We start from the raw sequence: 24,820 nt of genomic DNA on the forward strand, positions 1-24,820 counted from the left end.
AATCACCAAATAATAATTTTACTTTGTTGCATGAATTTAATGTCTTCAGGCTCAAATCAGTCTTTTAATATTTGTTCTTATTTATATTACAGATTGTGCCGTCTTTCCTCAATCTCAAAAACAGATTAAAAGTAAATTCAGCATCACGCAGTATAACATGACTGATTTTCATACGTTTACCTTCATTTCGATGACTGTCTGCAGGGCCTTGGTCTTGGTCGATTCTGGAGCTGCTTCGTATCTCCTGTGGAGCTCCTGGGAGACACACACACCACGATGGTCAGCAGACGACAAAGAAGGAGACAGTGAAGGATGGAGTGAGGAAGGAGAAGACCTTAGGCTGGGGGAAGAGGGGGCCACTGATGGAAGGGGTGTAGGCCATGGACAGGGAGCAGGGAATGAGGGCAAGGGCTGCACGGAAGGATGGATGGAGGAGGTCGCCGCAAAAGAGGGATGATGTGGAGGACAAGAGGAGGGACATTTAGAGGGGTGATGGGAAGGAGGAGAGGGGATGGGGAAGGATGGAGAGGCGCAGAGAGGGGGATGATGTGAGGGGGAAATGGAAAAAGGAGGAGAGGTCCGAAAAAGGGAAGGTGTGTGGAAAGGAGGCGGAATTGGCATGGCGGAGAGACGGGGAAGGAAGGAGAAGCAGGGAGGTGGCATTTTCCTCGTGTGGGGGCAGCGGCTTTTAGCCTCCTGGGGTCAATCCCTCCATCCCACATCCTCACGCCGCTAACAGATCCAGCCGCAAACGCCAATGAAGGAAATGCGTCAGCTTTAAAGTCGATATTCAGTCAATTATCTCAGATCTTCAGTGACAACGATGAAACCAAACAAAGTCCAGTCGAGGTCTCCGGAGTCGTGCTGCGGCTCTCTTGACGCTGTTTCCTGAGCCTTCCTACGTGAAATAAAATCCTGTGCGTCTGACAGTTGGAGCCATGTCACAACTCTCTCTTTGCGCAAAGTTAACAGAGTTAAAAAGGGAGAGAGGACGGGGTGCAATCTTTGGATGGGAGGCATAATGAAGTGAATGAAGGACACAGAGAAAGAGAACAAGAGAACGACAGAATGAAAGCAGAGGAGACGATGTAGCACCGCATGCATCGCTGGTTTTCTATAGACAAAACACTTAGAGAGCAGCAAGAACGGCTAATGCATGAGCCCGCCAGTACATACGCAGGAGTGTGCAAGAAGGGACGGGAGACCACCCGGCTCAAGGTGCTGCTACCAACGCTCACACACAATATACTTAATGCTAGAACAATATCAGGAAAAAAAAACCCTCCTCCTTTGGCGTGGAGAGTGTCACAAGTAAAACTAGAAAGGCACTTAAATGAGCGCATTTCTCCACCAAATCTGAACAGTGTGAGACATGGAACTAGACGGTAATGCTTATAAGGACAAAGAAAAGAACACTATATAATGAAGATTGTGCTCGTGTGACTGTGATCCACTCGAGGTTCATCCTGTCCTACTGGATTATATAAAGCAAGAACAGAAACCAGAGAGTGCAAAGCTCTGCCTTTGGTCCGGGTTGCCAACCTTAGCTTCTGTTCATTCATCTTTGATTCTAATTGCTAACCTTTGGTTCTGTTCACTCATCTTTGATCCTAATTGCTAACCTTTTGTTTTGTTCACTCATTTTTTTTATCCTGTTCACCCATCTTTGATCCTGACATTTGATCTTAATTGCTCACCTTTAGGGCAGCACTGTGGCTTAGTGGTTAGCAGTGTTGCCTCACAGCGAGAAGGTCATAGGTTCAATTCCCACCTGTGGCCTTTCTGTGTGGAGTTTGCATGTTCTCCCCGTGTTTGCGTGGGTTTCCTCCAGGTGCTCCGGTTTCTTCCTACATCCAAAGACATGCGGGTCAGGTGGATTGGAATCTTTAAAATTGTCCGTAGGTGTGCAGGTGGGTGTGACTGTTTGTTTGTCTGTTTGTGGCCCTGTGACAAACTGGGGTCCTGTCCTGGGTGTACCCCGCCTCACGCTCTATGACTGCTGGGATAGGCTCCAGCCCCCCGCGACCCTTAACTGGACTAAGTGGTTGAAGATGAGTGTGTGTGTGTGCTCACCTTCAGTTCTGTTCACTCATCTTTGATTCTGACCTTAGATCATGACCGCTGAACTTTGGTCAATATACTTGATCCTAATTGCTGACCTTCAGTTTTGTCCATTCATCTTTGAACCTGACCTTTGATCCTAATTGTTGACCTTTGGTTCTGTTCACTCATTTCTGATCCTGATCTTTGAGCCAGATGTCAGATCATGATAGCTTAACTTTGATCTATAGTTTGTACCCTAATTGTTAACCTTCAGATTTATTCACTCCTCTTTGATCCTGACATTTGATCCTAATTGCTCACCTTCAGTTCTGTTCACTTGTCTTTGATCCTGACTTTAGGTCAGAAGTGTTGAACTTTGATCCATATCCCTGATCCTGACCTTCAGTTTTGTTCACTCATCTTGGATCCTGACCATACATCATCATTGTTGAACTTGGATCCATATACATTATCCTAATTGTTAACCTTCATTTTTGTTTACTCATCTTTGATCCTGACCTTAGATCATGACCACTGAACTTAAATCCATATCCTTGATCCTAAATGCTGACTTTCATTCTTGTTCACTCATCTTTGAACCTGATCACTAACCCTGCTCACTCATCTTTGATCCTGAACTCCTGAACTTGAATTTTATGAAAGATGTTGTGTTTTTGTTGTAGCTGACTTGCTGTGTGTCACCAGCATATTTCTGATCCTGATTCCTGTGATCCTGAAATCAGGATTGCTGCAATAAGGAACACAAATCAAAGATCAGGCAGATCAGGACAAAAAGACTCAAGATCAAAGCTACACCTCTTCATACATATCTGCAGCAAACTTTAAAAAAGATACAATGTTTAACACTCCCCCAAATTTCACTGAAAATATTCTGCTGAAAATATATCAAAGTAATGAACAGACATGAACAGACAAATGTCAATGAAGACATCTCAGTGCAAAGCTTTGGATATTTTTAACGCCGCAGTTTTCAACACACTTGTCACAGTGGCCCCAATCAGAACCCCAACCTCTCTTCAGTTTCAAACATGACCCTATTTCTAAAGGTCCACTTGCACATCTTTGACGCACTGCTTTGAAATTTGACACACAGCATTACCTTGGTGTTGCTCAGTGAATACTAAAAATTTAATCAGCTCCTCACACAACCCTAAATAACTGGTGTCAAATTTCCCACGTCACTCCTGTTTGAAGCACACAGCTTAACTCCAGCCTGAGCCAAAGCATCTTTTCCCCCAGGAAATAGTAAGTTAAAACAGCTCATCTATTATTTTTTTTATTTTTATTGAAATTTTGATTCTCATAAATAATGACTGAGGGGTTTTTCCTTACCACTGTTGCTCTGGGGGTTGGTAAGGTTAGACCTTACCTGTGTGAAGCGCCTTGAGGCAACTCTGTTGTGATTTGGCGCTATATAAAGGAAAATAAATTGAAAAATAAATTGAAATTGAGGAGCTTTCAAAGTGTATTTTAAGTTGCATTTCTATGGCCTATGATGGTTCTCTTCCACATTCACATAGGGACTTTTATTTTGAAATCTGTCTACACATGTAAATATAGACTGTTCATGGTCATTTCAGTGCCCAACCATAAAGACTGCAGGATGTCAAAGGTTTTCTATTTGTAAAGTTCATTTAGCAGAGTATCTTAAAACACTTTTAAACCAGACAGGGACACCTATTTTTAACCATTTCAAAATTTTTTATGGCTAAATCAGAGTCTGCTTCAAGTCCCAAAGCAGGCCCTTACAAGAGTCGCTGCTTAAATTCCTATTCTCACTTTCAACCAGTGTACGTTTGATTAATTCTTTTGAAATATGATTCTCTTCATCCACTGACCTTCGACAAAACTGACCAACAGTAAAGATGCATCAATATCAACAAACAGCAGTGTGACCGTGTAAATGTTACAAACCCGTACTTTAATAATGACGCTTAACATGCCAGAAACATCATTTCCTTCAAGCACAAATGCTCACATCAGGCCTGCGTGCTGAAGCCTGGGAAAGACTGAAATAAAATGCAGTTTGTGTAAGAAGCTGCCCAACGGCAGCACAGAGAGAGGTGCATCCTGGGACTGTGCCAGAGAGCATCACAGTGAGTTCAGACAGGAGCTTGTGGAGTCCCACATTCATTTGAGTTGGAGGTAAAGGCTGTGGATACGGACGCTGTGATCATTTAGGCTGCCTGAAATCCTAAAACTGGATCATCTGAACTTGCATCATTTTTTTGGCTAAATATAACATCTTTATCATATACGTATAATGTAAAAGCTAGCAAGAAATAAACACTTCTAAAACTGGAAACGGTATTTTTGGAACCTGATAACACCTGTGGAGTGATTTACAAGACATCTAGCGGGCGTTAGCGTGGCGATGTCACTTCCTGGTGTTGTTAGCTGCTAGCTTCTCGGACAGTCACACGACGGTCCCGCATCATTACAGCGTTCACTTTGGTAATGATCCAGTCATTTCAGCATGTTGATGGCCGCCCGGAGCGTGGCTCGCTCTCCACCGTTGTGCGGCTGTCTTTAAACCGGTTGTACCGCTCCTTAATGTGTGTGATGCCCGTAGGATCGTCACCAAAAGCCGACTGAATAATCTGAATGGTTTCCACCTGGCTGTCGCCCAGTTTCTGGCAAAATTTGATGCAGTCGCGCTGCTCCAGTCATTCTGCCATTTCCTTGCAAAGAAAAAAACGACGAGAGACTACACACGTCCTCACACAAAGGCTGCTTACAAGCAAATGACGCAATCGACAGGCGTGAAAAAATTCACGCATGCGCACGAAGGTTCAAGGTTGGCTCATGCAAACACACGTGATTCAAATCCATCAGGTTTTTGCAAAAATTAAAAAGGTCGGATACTTTTCTAACAGACCTCGTATAATGTAAAAGCTAGCGAGAAACGCTTCTAAAACTGGAAATGCTATTTTTGGAACCTGAAAACACCTGTGGAATGATTTACAAGACATCTAGCGGACGTTAGCGTGGTGACGTCACTTCCTGGCGTTGCTAGCTGCTAACTTTGCTTCATTTTTGGCTAAATATAACATCTTTATCATATATAATGTAAACGCTAGCAAGAAATAAACACTTCTAAAACTGGAAACACTATTTTTTGAAACTGATAACACCTCTGGAGTGATTTACAAGACATCTAGTGGACGTAAGGTTGCCAACTCTGAAAAATAAATAAGGGACACCTCACCGCCAGGGCCGACCGACCATTGCCTTCACTCTTCCCAGCGTCTGTGTGAAACGATTTTTAACCATTTGACTGTTGACTTGACCCTGAATTTAAGTAGATGCATACATGCATTTGTTCTGATATGAACACGTGGAAAACAAATTATTATTTAACAATTTATTTTTAGTGCAAAATAAATTTTCACTCACAATTTCAATATGAGCATTCTGTCCTGCTTCAAAGCATAAAATAAAAAAAAAAATCTTTAAAAATAAATCTTTCTCTGTAGTGCTTAACTTAAAATTGTATAAATTAACAAAAAAACAATTGAAAATTTGCATCATCCAAAACAATGTAACCGTGCAAAACAATGTAACAGTGCACATTTACACATTTAGTGTGATAAAAAGTGCAAAAAATAAAGTCTGAAAAGTAAACAATACTTATAGCTGTTGTCGCGCTCCTTTTCCACCCAGCCATTTTCCTTTTCTCATTCTCCCCTGTATTTTTGCATTCTTTTTTGTTTGTTTTTTTTTTAGGAGGAGGAGTAACGACGTTACAGACATTGCTGTCCGTAGGCATATCTGCAGTGCCAGTGTCGGTGTCTGCATCGATATCGGCCATGCTGCTTTGTTATTGTCGTCCAGCGACCGTCGACGGCTCATGACGTCGGTACCTTCTTGCGAGCAGATGTCCCTCGACCAATGAGATAAGAGTGATTCTGTATTGTCAACTCGTGTCTGTCAGCTCATTGGTGAAAAGCAGGAGAGAGGCTGGGATCAAATTTACCGTAAGTTTCCATATAAAGCGCCAGTCAATTCCATTGACATTTTACAGACTTTTTGATTCTCACAGAAATACGTTTCAGGTCAATACGGAACGCACACTTTTATTTCCAAATAAGGGACGATTCCGTTTTTCAAGGGACGGTTGGCAACCCTAAGTGGACGATAGTATGGAGCATGAACGCTGAATGATCTGACAGTAACTTACTGCAGAACTACACTGCTTCTGGGTGCAGTTTGGACAGAAAAGATGCTCAAAAAAAAAAAAAAAAAAAAAAACACACACACACACACACACAACAACCCCTGTTTCACTCTTTGGATTTACTCCAACTAGTTTCAGAAAACCAAAGAAGGAGGAGAGCAAGAAGAAATAAGAAGAGGAGAAGAAGAAGAAGAAGGAAGAAAAAGAAGAATTAGAAGGAAGAAGGAAGAAGAGGAGAAGGAAAAAGATGGAAAAAGAAGAAAGAAGGAAAAAGAAGAGAGAAGGAAGAGAAAAGAAAGAAGAGAAAAAGGAAAGAAAAGAAAAGAAAGAAGAAAAAGAAGGAAGACAAAAAAGAAGAGAAAAGAAGAGAAAAAAGAAGGAGAAGAAGAAGGAAGAGAAGAGAAGAAAGAAGAAGGAAAAGAAAAGAAGAAGAAAAAAGAAGAAGGAAGAGAAAAGAAGAATCAGCCTTGGGCATAATAATGTATTAAAAATTAATAATGCATGTCATAATATAATATAAAAGCTTGTTGCAAGTGGTTAGTGCATTTGGTTTCAGTACAGAAGGTTCCCGGTTCAAACCCCACACCTGACACATTTCTCCATGTAATGTGGAGTTGTGTCAGAAAGGGCATCCGACGTAAAACTTGTGCCAAATCAACATCCAGACCAACCTTGAATCTGCTGCGGTGACCCCTGACCCCGAGAGAAAACAAAAGCTCCAAAAGAAAAGAAAAACAACCAAGAAAAACAAATATGGACAAATTCATCCATAATAACCTCAGCTCCTCTCACTGTATTATTGTGCCTTTTTGCCGTTTTTAAAAAGGCACATTTAAATCCCCCATATATTAATAATTTCACAAAACGTTCCAACTTAAACTTTTGTCAGACAAGTTGGAAATGCAACAGTGGCCATTCAGTTCCCTTAGACATATAAAAAATAAAGGTGGGTCCGGATGCCTACACCCTTTTGGGTACATGGGTACGTTGTTAAATTGTTTCTTTAAGAGTTTTCCATTATTTTCACTCTGTGTGCCAAATAAATTCATTTATTCATTCATTCATTCATAAAATACTGCTGCAGAGATAAATGCATCTGGGAGAGACACAACTCTACTAAATGTGTGTACAATGCAAATAAAAAAAACTATGCTTTAACTCAGGGGTGCTCACGTTCGGTCCTCGAGAGCTACCTTCCTGACACTCTTAGTTGTCTCCCTGCTCCAACACACCTGAATCTAATGAAAGGCTCATTAAAAGTATGCTAACGAGTCTTTCATTGGATTCAGGTGTATTGGAACAGGGAGACAACTAAGAGTATCAGGAAGGTAGCTCTCGAGGACCGAACTTGAGCACCCCTGCTTTAACTCGTTCAAGCAGAATTTGTAATCAAGTGTTGCTTATTAGCAGCATGTTAACACTAGAGGGAGATGTTGTATAAAACATATGCATAAAGTGACACAAAATTAAAACAGCTGTGTGACTTTAGGGGAGAGTGAAAAGGAGATACACAGTGCATTCCTGAAGCTTCTTAAAAAGCTGAGTGACGAGCCAAGAGTAGATGCTGCCAAGGGCCTCGCCTCAATGACACGGTTTGAACCCCACACAGTCACATCTGGCTGTGCGCGAAAACCTCGCACGCCCAACAGAATGCATCCCTCTTTGTTTTTATCTCTCACACGCACCTCTCTGAGCTGCAGCATCTCCTTGTCTTTTTGTTCCAGAAGTCCTTCCAGTTGGTGGACGGTCATTTCTGTGTCGGCCAACCGCCTCGTCCGCTCGTGATCCTCCTCGGCCGCTCGTGATGACAGCCCTTTACTCTGCAACATTTCCAGTAGCTTCTTAATAGATTCATCCCTGTTCACAAAGAACACAATCACACTTTGAATTCTGAAGACATAAAAACAAACAAAAAAAACCCCATTAAATTTAAGTTGCGCGCTGTCTGTACCTGGCAGTTAGCGTGTGTTTCTGCGTGTCTATCCTCAGCTCCATTTCTTCCACAGTCTTCCTCAGCAGGAAGAGCTCTTTGACTTGACGCTCGTACTCTCCGTGGAGACGCAGGAAGTTCTCCTCCGTCATCTCCTGAGGGGAGAGGGTCTGGTTTCCAAGGTGAGCTGAGTCTGAGTAATCGGACTGGAACAGCTGGTTGAGATCGCGTTGGATTCTAAGCTCATCTTGCAAAGCCTGGATGGTGCACTGAAGATGCTGGTGGAGACACACAAGAAACTCAGGTAAGATTCGTAAACCTGGAAGTGGCTTAGTAACAAGAAACAGCTAAATCTCCATGTATTCTTTAGGTCAAAATGAGCAAAACCTTCATCAGTTCATCCATATTTTCCATCACTCATCCAGTTCCAGGTCATGTCAGCATTAAGCCAGGTTTGGTAGTCTAGATGTCACTCTCCCTAGCAACATCCTCCACCTCTTCCAAGTTGGTATCCCCTGGTTTTTGGATATAACTGGAATCACTGCATCATATTGTGGGTCTCTCTAGGGGCCAAACTCCCTATCGCACATAGGTAAAATCGACCCACAATGCATTGAGTTGTCAACATCCCGTGTTTTTTTTTTTCCTTTTCTTTCTAGTCAACAGACGTTATGGTCACTCTCACATACTGAATCACATCCTGCAGCAGCTGTTTCATTTCTACGTGTGTACAATAAAGACACGCAAGTTTAGCTGATTTTAGAAGAATGTGACCGCAAAACCTTGGAGACGAAGCCACGTCTGGTGACTACAGTGAACAGCTCTCAATGCCAATCTCACTGGAATAGCTAACGGCACTGCTAAATGCAACGCTATGCTCACCTGCTTACTGACTGTAGTTGGGCAAATGAAAGGATCAAGAAACAACTGTGATGATGACTATCAGATGTTTATTGACCGTCACATGGACTTCACAGAACTTTGCAGCATCAAAGCATGCACATACCTGTGAAGTCCAAAGCGGCGTTAAACAGCAGGATGATATTCTACGTGGCTGCTGTACCATTTCAGGACAAGTAAAATCAGCAGGATGCAGTTGTGTTACAAGGTATGCGTTTATTATTTATTGCTTAGTTTGTCCAGTCTGGTTTACTTGTTGGATGTATTTTTAAACACTCATGTTATCAACACTGTGCCAGCTGGATGCCTGACTCTTCACACTGAGATGATCTAGCTGACATGACACCTGGTAAGGAGGTGTTTTCTCCTCTATGAAATCCAGACGATTTACACAGTGCGGCTCAAATGGCCAGCGGGCGCATGGGAATCTTGTTTCAAGCCACCCGTGATTGAGTCCAGCAAATCAAAAATGACTGGACAGATGTGTGGCTGGATAGGAAGAGTCCAATTGTGCATTTTCTAGGGCTGCCTAGGAAGGTAGGTCAGACAGTTGTCTCTTTTGTCTATTATCTTTGCCTTCTTGGAGCGCTTGTGTCAGGCAGAGACTGCTGCTGATGCTGGAGTGTAAAGGCCTAAGACAAACGTCACGCTGTATTGGGTTAGAAGCAAACAGTACACTTAACTGTAGTGTGTGATGAATAAAGACTGTTAATGTAAAACCAGTGAGTTGTGTTAAACTGTATTCAGAGAACAATGACAACTACAGAGCCACGATCAAGCTCACAGAACGTGTCCACTCACTGTGTCACACTCGTTGCTGGCATGTATTATAAAGTCAATGGTAAGAAATCTTTTTAAAAGGATCAAACTGTACATGTAATTGACAAACATGATGTATTTTTTTTTCTTTTAATTTGTTTGTGAAGGGGCATTTCCATGCTGAAAGGGAAAATTAGGCAAGATGCATTTTACAATGTTTCCTTTGCATTTTCAGTCTTCTACAACCCCTGGCAAAAATTATGGAATCACCGGCCTCGGAGGATGTTCATTCAGTTGTTTAATTTTGTAGAAAAAAAGCAGATTACAGACATGACACAAAACTAAAGTCATTTCAAATGGCAACTTTCTGGCTTTAAGAAACACTATAAGAAATCAAGAAAAAAAGATTGTGGCAGTCAGTAACGGTTACTTTTTTAGACCAAGCAGAGGAAAAAAATATGGAATCACTCAATTCTGAGGAAAACATTATGGAATCACCCTGTAAATTTTCATCCCCAAAACTAACACCTGCATCATATCAGATCTGCTCGTTAGTCTGCATCTAAAAAGGAGTGATCACACCTTGGAGAGCTGTTGCACCAAGTGGACTGACATGAATCATGGCTCCAACACGAGAGATGTCAATTGAAACAAAGGAGAGGATTATCAAACTCTTAAAAGAGAGTAAATCATCACGCAATGTTGCAAAAGATGTTGGTTGTTCACAGTCAGCTGTGTCTAAACTCTGGACCAAATACAAACAACATGGGAAGGTTGTTAAAGGCAAACATACTGGTAGACCAAGGAAGACATCAAAGCGTCAAGACAGAAAACTTAAAGCAATATGTCTCAAAAATCGAAAAATGTACAACAAAACAAATGAGGAACGAATGGGAGGAAACTGGAGTCAACGTCTGTGACCGAACTGTAAGAAACCACCTAAAGGAAATGGGACTTACATACAGAAAAGCTAAACGAAAGGCATCATTAACACCTAAACAGAAAAAAACAAGGTTACAATGGGTTAAGGAAAAGCAATTGTGGACTGTGGATGACTGGATGAAAGTCATATTCAGTGATGAATCTCGAATCTGCATTGGGCAAGGTGATGATGCTGGAACTTTTGTTTGGTGCCTTTCCAATGAGATTTATAAAGATGACTGCCTGAAGAGAACATGTAAATTTCCACAGTCATTGATGATATGGGGCTGCATGTCAGGTAAAGGCACTGGGGAGATGGCTGTCATTACATCATCAATAAATGCACAAGCTTATGTTGATATTTTGGACAATTGAAAGGATGTTTGGGCATGATGAAATCATTTTTCAAGATGATAATGCATCTTGCCATAGAGCAAAAACTGCAAAAACATTCCTTGCAAAAAGACACATAGGGTCAATGTCATGGCATAGGGTCAATGTCAATGAGCAGATCTGATTTGATGCAGGTGTTAATTTGGGGGATGAAAATTTACAGGGTGATTCCATAATTTTTTCCTCAGAATTGAGTGATTCCATATTTTTTTCCTCTGCTTGGTCTAAAAAAGTAACCGTTACTGACTGCCACAATCTTTTTTTCTTGATTTCTTATAGTGTTTCTTAAAGCCAGAAAGTTGCCATTTGAAATGACTTTAGTTTTGTGTCATGTCTGTGATCTGCTTTTTTTCTACAAAATTAAACAACTGAATGAACATCCTCTGAGGCCGGTGATTCCATAATTTTTGCCAGGGGTTGTAGATATAGAAAACAAAGTACTTTTGGTGTAACATCAGTCACGCTGTAATTAGAAGTAATTAAAAGACTAATTAAAGATTTATCTTACTTTTTGTTTATGTCATTTTACACTTTGTGTCAACTGGCAAATGCATGCAAGACATGGTGTCTAAAAATGCATATATGTGGGAGGTACACAAAAAAAAAAAAAAAAAACTTGAAAAGTGACCAAAAACAATACCGCGAGTCACATGGAAATATCCGAGGGTATAATAATGGCTGATTTATCTAGTGTATATCACAGCAGACACTAAAGCCCCTTTCCCACATGAAAAACCATCCAGCTGGTAATAATTTTCATATTTCCATCTCCATGCTGAGTTTTTTGTTTTTTTTTGCCTAGGATTCTCTGTATTATGTTTATGTATTATGTGCAGATATGTTGTAGGTACGGATCGTGAAATCATGTGAGGTATTAAGTGAGACAGGGAATGGCAGATGTTCGGATGCAAACCTTGCGTGCAAAAACCTAAAACAATCACGACAATTACCATAGATGCGAACCAAAATGTGATGTGATCTGAACAGGACAAATTAATATGGTTTTGTCTTGCTGCTTGGTCATTTTCCTGTTTACTTAATGCTGGAAACGTGTTGGCACGATGTGCTTCCTGCATTGCTTGGTCTTACAGCAAAACAACAACAATCTTTTAGTCTACTAAACTTAGTCAACTAAGGTTCGTCACCCAACATTCTAATCTAATCTCCGTTTCACATCGATGGCTAAACTTGTAGATTAGCCGTCTAAGGTTAGTCAAGAATTTTCACAGGCATAAGCGGCCTCGCTAGTGCCATTGTCAAGAAATGGCTCCAGTGCACGACAGTTTTGTTTACTTCCAGGTTGGTCGTCTGCTACAAACATGGCCAAGTACGCCGCACCACAAAATAAGCCGTCCCAGTCTCGGCATCCGTAAACATCGCCAATGGATTATTCCAGTCCTGGAACACCCGCTCCTGCCACAAGTTTCTCCTTCCTTTCTGCTCCATCATTTGGTGGTACATGATAGCCAAGACACTGAAGTTTGTCGACTAAAATAAAATTAGCCACTTCTGTACCAGGCTAAAAACTTTAGTCGGGTAATGCAAAACTTTAGCCAACTAATCCCTTTGTGCAAAGACAACATAAAAAAAAAAGTCAACTAAATGGGATTAGACTGCTTCATGAAACCGGGCCTAAGATGGTTCTACTCAAAAAGTAAACAGGAGAGGCTGATTGTGTTTTTTGTTTTTTTTTGTCGGTAAATGAGAAATGACAAATTAATTTTGATTTCTATTCAGTTATGACAGTATGTGTTACGTTAAACACAACACATACTATCCAGTTTTCACATAAAACTCTAAGACGTAGTGCTGCCGCAACAAATATAAATACATCAATGCTAAAAAAACATCAACAATATTTGTAGTTTATGCAAAAAACGTTTATGACAAATTTACCTTTTTGCTTTCCAATACACTTCAAATAAATTTTATTCCTCAATGCCACAACATGACTGCTGCGCGAGCGTGGCTAAGGTGACTAGAGTCGTTTTTGGCTCCAGTCATCGGACGGCTCGGCTCCACCTTAAAAATACATAAATAAATAATTCACAACAGCTAGCGAAGTAAACAAAGGTTCCTAAAGGCATTAAATGTATGGGATTATTTCAAATTAGCTTTCACTGGCATAATGGCACAGCAGCACCAGCACTACGCACGAACACCCCAAGAGGAAACACACAGGTGCAATTCTGGACGATGAACTGTACACAAAAGGAGGGGAAAGTACTGTAAGTAATGTCTATTAATATTAAATTTGGTTGTTTCAAAAGCTAATGCATTATCAGCTTACTTTACAAAATGATACAGTAACGTTTTTGGTCTTCCTGCAGCACCTCTACAGGAGGACACATTGAAAAAGAACTATATTGTTTTAAAGCTGCACCTTCTCCTTAAAAAAATAAGTATATAAATCTCATGTCTGCGAGTTTCCTCTTATTAAGTGGAAAGACTGAAAAAATACATTAGTTGCATTTAGTTAAGGAGCCAAATAATGGCGATGATTGATGCTAGCAACTGAAACCACTGTTCTGGAGTAAAATTACGCATTCAAATTAATCGACTAAAAGGCAAAATAGCCGATAGATTAATTGACAGAAAAATAGTTGTTAGCAAAAGTCTAAATAAGATCCATCCATCCATCCATCCATCCATTTTCTTCCGCTTTATCCGGAGTCGGGTCGCGGGGGCAGCAGCTCAAGCAAAGCCGCCCAGACCTCCCGATCCACACACACCTCCCGCAGCTCCTCCGGGGGAACCCCAAGGCGTTCCCAAGCCAGCCGAGAAATGTAGTCCCTCCAGCGTGTCCTGGGTGTTCCCCGGGGCCTCCTCCCAATGGGACGTGCCCGGAACACCTCTCCAGCGAGGCATCCAGGGGGCATCCGGAAAAGATGCCCGAGCCACCTCAACTGACTCCTTTTGACGTGAAGGAGCAGCGGCTCGACTCCGAGTTCCTCCCGAGTGACCGAGCTCCTCACCCTATCTCTAAGGGAGCGCCCAGCCACCCTGCGGAGGAAACTCATCTCGGCCGCTTGTACTCACAATCTCGTTCTTTCGGTCATGAGCCAAATCTCATGACCATAGGTGAGGATCGGAACGTAGATCGATCGGTAAATCGAGAGCCTTGCCCCCCTACTCAGCTCTCTCTTCACCACGACAGTCCGATACAGCGACCGCATCACTGCAGATGCTGCACCGATCCGTCTATCGATCTCACGCTTCATCCGTCCCTCACTCGGGAACAAGATCCCGAGGTACTTAAACTCCTCCACTTGAGACAAGGACACTCCACCGACCTGAAGAGGGCAAAGCACCTTTTTCTGGTCGAGAACCATGGCCTCGGATTTGGAGGTGCTGATTTTCATCCCGGACGCTTCACACTCGGCTGCAAACCTCCCCAGTGCACGCTGAAGGCGTTCGACCATGTCCCTCGGGGCACCCTGTGGGGAGTGCTCTGGGAGTACGGGGTCCGGGGTCCTTTGCTAAGGGCTATCCGGTCCCTGTACGACCACAGCAGGAGCTTGGTTCGCATTGCTGGTAGTAAGTCAAACCTGTTTCCAGTGCATGTTGGCCTCCGCCAGGGCTGCCCTTTGTCACCGGTTCTGTTCATTATTTTTATGGACAGAATTTCTAGGCGCAGCCAGGGTGTAGAGGGGGTCTGGTTTGGGAACTACAGAATCTCGTCTCTGCTGTTTGCGGACGATGTGGTTCTGGTTCTAAATAAGATCCTAGATGGGGAATTGAGAGAAACATGGGGTGTCCTCTCTGTGCCAGTGACACCACTTTCTGTTCCGAGGTAAGACCAAAGAAAGAAAGCTGCAATAAGGTTCATGCTTCCGTTGTAAGTGGTACTGATAAGTGGGAACGACTGAACATGGGAGTCACTTTGAAGGACACGTTATAAATGATGCCATCATGATGTCCCTGAGCTTTTAAAAGTATGTCACGCTGTACATAACTGGAACAAGAGGCAGGTCATTGCAACAACACTCAACGAGTGTTTACAGAACGAAGACAAAGACAGGTTGGAAAGTCTTGGCACGGTAACTGAAAGTGTAACAACAGAAAGCTGACAAAGAGCAGCCACATGATGTTGGCGATTGGCAAAACAACAACCTAATGCAGTTAATTAGATTACTAGTGCGTTGCCCGTGGGGATCCATGGGATCTAGTTTGGGTAGTGTTTATAAAATAGGTAGCTGACATTTTTCAAGGGTGGTAATAAATTCTGCAACGTTTCTATAATGATTTTAACTGAAAGTTCAGGAAATGAAAATGAGAAAGTTTTGTGAATAATTGTATTTATTAAATACAATTATTACTTTAACTGGCAAGGTTGAGATATTTCCTTTGTTACCAGGGACTGAGTAATGGTGATATTAACATCCATTGTTCACTTTTGTTACCTAAAATCCCTAATTTTTCCAAAAACATTAGTCCTATCAACTTTCCGTTTTCACGGCGTTCATCCTTGACCCAAAATACATACCAAAGGGCAAGTATCAGCTCTCCCCAGTTTGTCCGTGATCGAAGTTACACACACAGAGGCTACTTCACTTTTAATATATAGATAGTAACATTTTTTCTATTTCATAATGTCATGTCCTTATTGAGTCGACGAGTCCTCACACAAACAGACAGAGAGTGGAACGCTAACGCTGACATTTCTAGGATGTTCCTGAAGCCCTAGTGACACACACACACACACACACACTGAGGGATAAAGTATCTGTCTTACACACTCATCACCCACATGTACTTCAAAGGCTGTTCCTCCAGCTGACAATGTAAAATAAATAATAATAATAAAAAAATAGGGGATGTGTTCCCACTCTACAGAAGATAATCCAGATTGAATGGTTCTTCAGTATCTGGGGAACAGAAATACTCAGCGGCTGTACTGTACCACATAAGGATGAAACAGGCATCACAAATCAATCTGACAGGTGACAGATCAGGCACACACAGTAATCAGTCATGATACGGAGCAGTAACTGGGTCTTATTGTGAAAAATCTGTTGCCTAACTTCAACAGTTGCAATTCTGTGACTTTGCACACTGCATTTCTTCTGCTACAAGCAGAATTCAGTTCATTTTAGAGTTCTGTGACATAAGTAAAGAAAGTCTACATCTTCTCGTCAGGTCTGGAAGCGTAGGCTTGTCCTGCTTGACCTGCTTTCCAGTTTCTTGGATCCTCAGCACTGAGGTACACTGGATCATTTATTCATTTTCTGTCATTTATCCAGGTCCAGGTCAGGGTGACAGTAGACCGAGCAGCTCATCCCACACTTCCCCATCCTTGGCCAAGTTGTCTAACTCTTCCTGGGGAGTTCCCAAGTCCAAGTCTACCCCTCCCCCCAAGCTGAAAATTATATTGTCAAGTTATTAACATGTACATGGTAAATGGACTGCATTTATATAGCACTTTTCCAACTGCATCAGATGCCCAAAGCACTTTACAACGATGCCTCACATTTCCCCTAATGTCAGGGTGCTGCCATACAAGGTGCTCACGACACACCAGGAGCAACTAGGGGATTAAGGACCTTGCCCAAGGGCCCTTAGAGATTTTCCGGTCAGGCTGGGATTTGAACCAAGGATCCTCTGGTCTCAAGCCCAATGCTTAACCACTAGACCATCACCTCCCAACATGTATTTTATGATTACTTACATCTGGAGTCTTTCATTGGATTCAGGTGTGTTGGAACAGCGAGACAACTAAGAGTGTCAGGAAGGTAGATCCCAAGGACTGAACTTGGGCACCCCTGACTTACATCATATGTTTCTGTACTGGCCTCAATACAATATGATCATTTTTTTTCTTAAAAACACATCCAAAAAATATAGGGGAGCCTTATAACCGCGGAGAAGACTTTTACATATCATACATCCACAACAGATGGTGCCAAAACACCAGTAAAGTCGAGCGCGGCTACCCAACCTGGGGCCCACAGGTCAGGCAAGGATTCAGACAGATATTTTGAAATGATACTTGGGTTCGGTCACGTCAGCAGTGTCTTTGTGCTGACGTGACTGAACCCGACCCAAACCAGAGTATCATTTCAAAATGTTTTACGCAGGGTAGGCGACAGGTCTGCTTCACATTATGCAAATGTTCTTTTTTTGGGGGGGGGGGGGGGGGTAACAGCCCATAGGACAATAACCCTATGTCTTGGCATCCATCCTAAGTGTCGTCTGTTTATTGTGATATCTGTTGGATAACTTTTTTCTCATTTGGCAAGTGCGTAATATGGGTCACTGACATTGTTCCTGTTTAAAAATAACATTCATAGATTTATTTTTTGGAAATGGCAGCCATTTTATGCCAAAAACAGCCAATTTGGGTATTTGGACCCAATTTTCTCAAAACTGGTCTGATAACTTTTCTTTTAATTTAACAAGGGCACAATATTGGTCATTGACATTGTTGCTGTCCCAAAATTATTTGCATAGATTTGTTTATTTGGAAATGCCAGCCATTTTTATACTGAAAATGGCCATTTTGCCTTGGGCTTTAATTGAGCTGATAACCCACAGGGCCCTTGACACTCTAGTTGTTAATTAAAAGATTTTTTTAAAAAGAAAATTTCAGTTGTCAAACAAAGGCAGGTTTTCCCTTCACAAATGTGTTTTGTGTCAAACAGAGTATCATTACATTAGCATGGAAATAAAGGTTCGGGCCTCATATTCAACAGTATCGGGGTTGAAAACTACTCTGTCAGGCGCGGGTCGGGTTCGGAGGGAAAGATGAGGCCTGAAGAGCACTCTACAGTGAAAGACGTACTTCATTAACACCAGAAAAATATCATGGTCTTAAAAACAATTTATACTTATAATGCAGACACCACAATGATTTCTAATAATATAATAATTGCTCTGTGATGGACTGGCGGAGTGTCCAGGGTGGACCCCACCCCTTAGCCAGTGAGGGTGGGATCAGGTCTATATACAGTTTCACCCGGTGAACGATTTTTTCATTCTGCATCTGTGGTGTTTGTTTACTACAAATGGAGTTAAAATGAAATAATCAATAAACTCTCCAGTTACACAGCTTCAGCATTTTCCTAAAAATAAGACTTTTCAGCTACAGTTTGGTGAAAAAGGCAGACGGGGGACTCGAGCCTAGATTTGATCCCTTTTCTTGCATCAGTGAGACTCCCCCGCTGAGCCATCGCCACTGTGTGGAAGCACAATATCCCCAGGAACTATTCATTCATTTGCAGTTTAAGCATAAAATAAAATGCACGTTCATGCGTGTGCGCTTCATCACACACACCCACACACGCACACACATATGTGGAAAGCAGAGCTGAGAAAAACCACAAAAAAAGAGGGGATGAAGTATAAAAGGAAAAACTGAGGCGATGAGTGAGAGGGAGTGAAAGTGAGAGAAAACAGTGCAGACTGTGTTTGGAAGAATCTGTGAGGAGGAGAAACGTGCAGCGACGGGCTGGGCTGTGATTGCATTCCGCGGAGTCTGCTGAGTCATCTTTGGCGCTTTCCCCTTTGACCTCAGTCGAAACACTTCCTGAGTCCACAGCAGCCAATGAGCGGTCCAGAGTAAGAAAAACACAAACTGTACGGTGCACTCGCACCCTAAAAGAACTGCACTCACGCGTGTACTGGCAGTGTGTATTTCCGTATCTCCACAGCCAACACGGCGGGACGTCTGTCCAAATTTGTGGCTGCTGACAAATTAAGAAATAAGAATAAAAAGGTTTGTGATGTGCTGTGGAGACAAATCCGAGCCACATTCAGATCTGGACATGACAACAAATGTTCCATCCGCTCTTCATCCTTCCCTCAGGCCACTGCTCACCCGGCCTTCACAATTAACCATCTCTCCGTTATTACTCCTCCATATCATCCTTTGCTTATTCTGCACTGGGTAAGTCATGTTAATTCCCCCCCACACAAACACACACACTTCAACACGTCCCTGTTGTAAACACAGTTGGATGGACAAAGACGCGTGTTGAGCAGAGGATAACGCCCACATGTGCACGGCCGCGCGCACACGCTGCTTGTGTGTGCAACGACCGTGATCAGTATGAAGACTTCGCCCACTCAGGCAGCAAACAACAGGCACATTAAGGCGCGTGTGCTCTGCTTTAATGGAGGATGAAGGGGTGGTGAAGGACAGAAGGAAAAGAAAAAAACAGGAGGTCACGTGGGGGCACGCGCGCCTCCACATGTGGATCTGCACCTGAACCCACCTGTATGTCTGAAAATCTTCCTATTTACACGCTCAGAGACACAAGGTCAAAAACCTGTAATCTGTTGAATTCTCATTAACTGAGAGTCAAAAACTCTTTTTTTTCCCCCGGAGAAATTAGAGGAACACTGCAGTGACAGACCTTCATGGAGCCACTCTAAACTTTAAGGGGTTTTGCCCTGTCCCTCGTCCAATCTCTAAACCAAATTTAATAATAAAAAAAAAAAAACAACAATTTGGTTGAGGAATGATTTAAAAAAAAAAAAAGATCTGAGACCTGCTTCATTATCTAATATAAGCTAAATTAAACGGGTTCTTCCTGGAACCACGCCGCACGACTCCACCATGTTTCACAGAAATCAATCCAACTAACGGGGCTATTCCGCGGAGCGTTGTTCCTTCTTGTTTCATCCCAAATAGGTAATCGGAGAATGTTTTGAAAAACTTCTTTATCCATCTTTGTCAATCTTGTTATACGTAGTAGTTACGGCCAACATCTGCATCAGTTTTGAAATCGGGGTCAATGCGCAAAATCGCCACTAGTGCGTAACAGCTTCAATCATGTTCAATCGTCTTTCAGTGGGGTTTCCATAGTGAGTACGGCGTGAAAGTTGTTTGATTGTGCTTTTTTGTGGTTCTGGCTGAGGGCGCAGCTCCTTACTTTCATTTTCGTGCAGGTTGCCAGGTCGGCACTTTATAAGCCAGTCCGTTGCTAGGCGAAAGAAAGCTGAAGGAAGCCGTTTCTTCCTGTTTTATGGGTGATCGCAGTAGAATGACACCTTGTGGAATAGGGTTATTACAGATAAACGGGGATGAAAAACATTTTCTTGGCAGAAGAGAAAATAGAGAAATGGGGTAAGAATTTCTGACACCTATTTTGTCAACATGCAAAAAATGCGAAGAATATTCGAATAAAAAGTCCAAGTAGTAACAGTTTGTATGCTGCTTGTCGTTTTGGCCAAAATCAGGCCAATACTGATCTGAAATATGCAACTAGCGCACCCCTAGTTCAAGGGCTTGAACTATACGATTATGCTCAAATGAAAGAAGGAGAGAGAGAGAGAGAGAGAGAGAGAGAGAGAGCGAGAGAGATGTTGACCTTAATTAAAGATGCAATATCAGGGTCAGTCGTGGGTTTGAAGGGACTGAAATTTATTCCACATTAGCACCACGGAGACTCAAGGCAAACTGAAGCAGACATACAGAAAGAAAAGAAGGGGAAAAAAAAAAACAGGCAGAAATATGGAAATGTGAGAGGAGGTGAAGGGAAAAATGAAGAGCAGGAGAAAGGGAGAGACTGCAGCGCAATCCTGTTCATTCCTCAATGCGACTCTTCCCAAACGCGCTCCTTATAAGGACAGACGTGATTACCGCAGGCCTCCACAGAAAGCGAGAGGAAGACAACTTGTAAAATCACAGCCTTGGAGGAGGAAAAGGAAAACTGACCTTTCTTCTCCTTTCAGTTTCAAAATCCCTCCGTTCGTGGTTCTCTGTAAAACAAACACTACAAATGTGAAACTGTGAAAACACTGTTAGAGAGCAGTTTCTCTTCCTTTTTTTTCAGGGGGAGTTGGGTGTATTATTTCTCATCCTCAGTTATTTGCAGAGGAATCCTTCAAATCCGGTTACAAGCACCAAAAGTTTGACTGTGTATACATTTTTAGAAAAATAACGTTAGCCATTTGAATTTTCAATAGGGGGCCAAGTAGGGGTCAATTGAAGAACTGCATAGGGGTCAAAAAAAGTTCCAATCATATTGAAAGCTATACCACATTATGTGTCTGATCACAAAGATTCCAAAAAGGTATAGTTTGGACTATCTGTGACTGAATGTTCTGGAGTTATGGGGTAAAAACAGCAAGGATGGCGACAAAGGTCACTTTCAGATTGCACAGGGGTGAAAAGTTAAAGTTGCTCCAATTATGGTAAAACATGATGCAAATTATTGGTTGAGTTAGTAGGATTTTAAAAAGCAATAGTTTGCACCATGTGTCATGCTTAGTTATCATGTTACGGGGTAACATATGTCATAAGTCATAGAATCCAATGGACGTCGACATTGTTTGACCTTTACTTTGGAGACCAAACATTCAACACAGTCAAAACTATTCTATTTGTTAATCCTATTAGTTCAACCAATAATTTGCACCACGTTTTACCAAAACTGGAGCAACTTTTACTTTTGACCACTGTACAAACTGAAACTGACCTTTGTCACCATTCTTGCTGTTTTTACCCCATAACTCCAGAACATTCAGTTATAGATAGTCCAAACTATACCTTTTTGGAATCATTGTCATCAGATACATAATGTCACTTTTAATATGATTGGAACATTTTTTTAATTTTGACCCTGTGCAATTCTTCAATTGACCCCTACTTGGCCCCCTATTGAAAATTCAAATGGCTAAAGTTATTTTTCTACAATATGGACCAAAAGGTATACACAGTCAAATTTTGGTGCTTGTAACTGGATTTGAACGATTCTTACAGTTATCTGCTGTACTATTCCTCCTCCTTACCTCCATCTGCCTCCTTCACTTTGCCATCCTTCACTATTTACCTTTTGCTCTCTTTTTCCTTCTATCACTCCCTCACCTATTTATCCATCCTCACTGAGTAAACACACAGCCATCTGCTGCTGATGACCAGCCAAGCATGCAAAACACACACACACACACACACACACACACACACACACGCACACACACACACACACAATATAACTTTTTTTTAGGTTTTCACTTTAAATCGGGATGTTTGAAGCTCATACATACATACAGCACATGTACATATGTAGGCACAGCAGAGGCATAATGAGTCACAGGTTGGCGAGCAGAGGACGGAGCGAGCTGCAGACTGCAGGAACACAACGCGCAGAGACGAAGTGGAGTCAAAATGCACTGAAACAAAACTAAACTAAAAAAACATATTAAACTTTGCTGAAGTCTGCATGCCAGATTTTTTCCAAGTAGTACTTGGAAAAACTTTCTATCACCAACTGTTTTACATCCCCTTACGTATGAGTGTCCCAATTATAGTGAAATGCAGTCAAGTACAGGGTGACCCAAAAAAAAACCAGAACTAATTTATCATAATATATCCTAAAAAGGTCCAGTAAATTTCTTGAAAACTGCTGGACATAAACATCAGTCTGTGTACGATCATTCCCCAAAGTTTCAGTTATCTTGGTTGCTTTGCCTATAAGTCATATTCTTCCAAACGTTTGCTCCAAATGGTATGATTTGTTGGTGAAATAGGCCTCCAGACAAAATGTCTTTTCTTTGATTGACCAAGACATGTTGGGGAAGACGACTGGAACAATAGTCTTCCCCGACTCACCCAGAGGGGACCCACGTAAACACGGGGAGAACATGCAAACTCCACATAGATAGGCTGCAGGTGGGAATCGATCCCATGACCTTCTTGCTGTGAGGCAACAGTGCTAACCACTAATCCGCTGTGCTCACCCTCAGGATGATTCTGTTTATAATTATTATCCTTATTTTGAGATTTGGGTGTTATAAATTAAGAATGCTTTATTTAATTTTTGTATTAATTTTCTCATGTTATGTTATTCAAATACATTTTGATATGCAGCTATAAAAGCACTTTGGAATATATAATCTGCACCAGAAAGTGAGGTGAAGTCATATATCAGTTTGGGTTTGATCACACCAGATGACCATGAGAGGTCAAACTCCTTTAGAATGGCTGTTTAAAGGAACTGATTAACGTTAATGGTTTCATGTGTACTGTACAAAATTGTACAAAACCAAAGCATTTCATTAGTCTTTGTAAAAGTTTTCACTTTTATACCACATACTCCATTTAATCCATTACTTCCCATTTCTCAGGATTCTACCTGTACTTTCCCCATTCAATTTGACAGCAGAATCCATTCATCTGTCCTTCTACTGGCTTCTCTCCAACGTGTTTCCATTTTGATCTATCGCTCCCATCTACTCTCCTTACTTCAGTCATCATTCTCTCTCCATTTTACACATCTTTACATCTCAATCCATCTTCTCCGTGCATTCTGCTCCTCTCACGGACATGCACCACTGTGGATCTTAAGGCAAAGCAGTTTTGCAGCCAGCTGGCTCAAAAATTTGCTGTCTACATTTTTTTTTCCTTTCTGTACAGTAAATGGAAATCACAAACAGGGAAGCCTTGGCACCATCAACTGTCAACCTATAAGGACAAGCTCAATGGCAGCTTTGAGTAATGAGTTTAGAAATGCAAGGTCCTTGAATCAAGTCCCTGCACAACAACATTAAGTATGTATCATTTTACCAAGACACAAACTGGTACAATTTGTATTTACCATTAAAATGCTTCTTTGTGTCCAGGCTGATCTTTAATTACTTATATTACTAAATTTAGAACTATATTTTATTCTTGTAAAACTATTTTTCTGGCTCCAGTAGATGAAGCTGTTAAAAGGAAGAACAGAGGCACTGCCCACTTACACGCTAACCTGAAATAAGTAGGTACGTACACTCAATAAAAATATAAATGCAACACTTTTGGTTTTGCTCCCATTTTGTATGAGATGAACTCAAAGATCTAAAACTTTTTCCACATACACAATATCACCATTTCCCTCAAATGTTGTTCACAAACCAGTCTAAATCTGTGATAGTGAGCACTTCTCCTTTGCTGAGATAATCCATCCCACCTCACAGGTGTGCCATATCAAGATGCTGATTAGACACCATGATTAGTACACAGCTGTGCCTTAGACTGCCCACAATAAAAGGCCACTCTGAAAGGTGCAGTTTTATCACACAGCACAATGCCACAGATGTCGCAAGATCTGAGGGACGTGCAATTGGCATGCTGACAGCAGGAATGTCAACCAGAGCTGTTGCTCGTGTATTGAATGTTCATTTCTCTACCACAAGCCGTCTCCAAAGGCGTTTCAGAGAATTTGGCAGTACATCCAACCAGCCTCACAACCGCAGACCACGTGTAACCACACCAGCCCAGGACCTCCACATCCAGCATGTTCACCTCCAAGATCGTCTGAGACCAGCCACTCGGACAGCTGCTGAAACAATCGGTTTGCATAACCAAAGAATTTCTGCACAAACTGTCAGAAACTGTCTCAGGGAAGCTCATCTGCATGTTCGTCGTCCTCATCGGGGTCTCGACCTGACTCCAGTTCGTCGTCGTAACCGACTTGAGTGGGCAAATGCTCACATTCGCTGGCATTTGGCATGTTGGAGAGGTGTTCTCTTCACGGATGAATCCTGGTTCACATTGTTCAGGGCAGATGGCAGACAGCGTGTGTGGCGTCATGTGGGTGAGCGGTTTTCTGATGTCAATGTTTCAAGTGGATCAAGTGGCCCATGGTGGCGGTGGGGTTATGGTATGGGCAGGCTTCTGTTATGGACGAAGAACACAGGTGCATTTTATTGATGGCATTTTGAATGCACAGAGATACCGTGACGAGATCCTG

General features: G+C 42.0%; 1 protein-coding gene across 7 annotated transcripts in view; it reads right to left on the reverse strand.

Moving 5' to 3' along the window:
* The window catches only part of LOC117504381 (ELKS/Rab6-interacting/CAST family member 1-like), a 203,519-nt gene that overhangs the window by 161,733 nt on the left and 16,966 nt on the right, over positions 1–24,820 (reverse strand). For all 7 annotated transcript variants that reach the window (XR_004558776.1, XR_004558777.1, XR_004558779.1 and 4 more), the window contains exons 4-6: positions 8,193–8,449; positions 7,927–8,098; positions 181–255 (exon numbers count right to left, since the gene is read on the reverse strand). Coding sequence is in view for 1 of the 7 variants with exons in the window: in XM_034163850.1 (XP_034019741.1) it covers positions 181–255; positions 7,927–8,098; positions 8,193–8,449 (504 nt within the window). In the remaining 6 variants the exon portion in view is untranslated. The remainder of the gene's footprint in view (positions 1–180; positions 256–7,926; positions 8,099–8,192; positions 8,450–24,820) is intronic.

This window comes from Thalassophryne amazonica, chromosome 22, assembly GCF_902500255.1.
Source record: "Thalassophryne amazonica chromosome 22, fThaAma1.1, whole genome shotgun sequence".
NCBI classification, from domain to species: Eukaryota; Metazoa; Chordata; class Actinopteri; order Batrachoidiformes; family Batrachoididae; genus Thalassophryne; species Thalassophryne amazonica.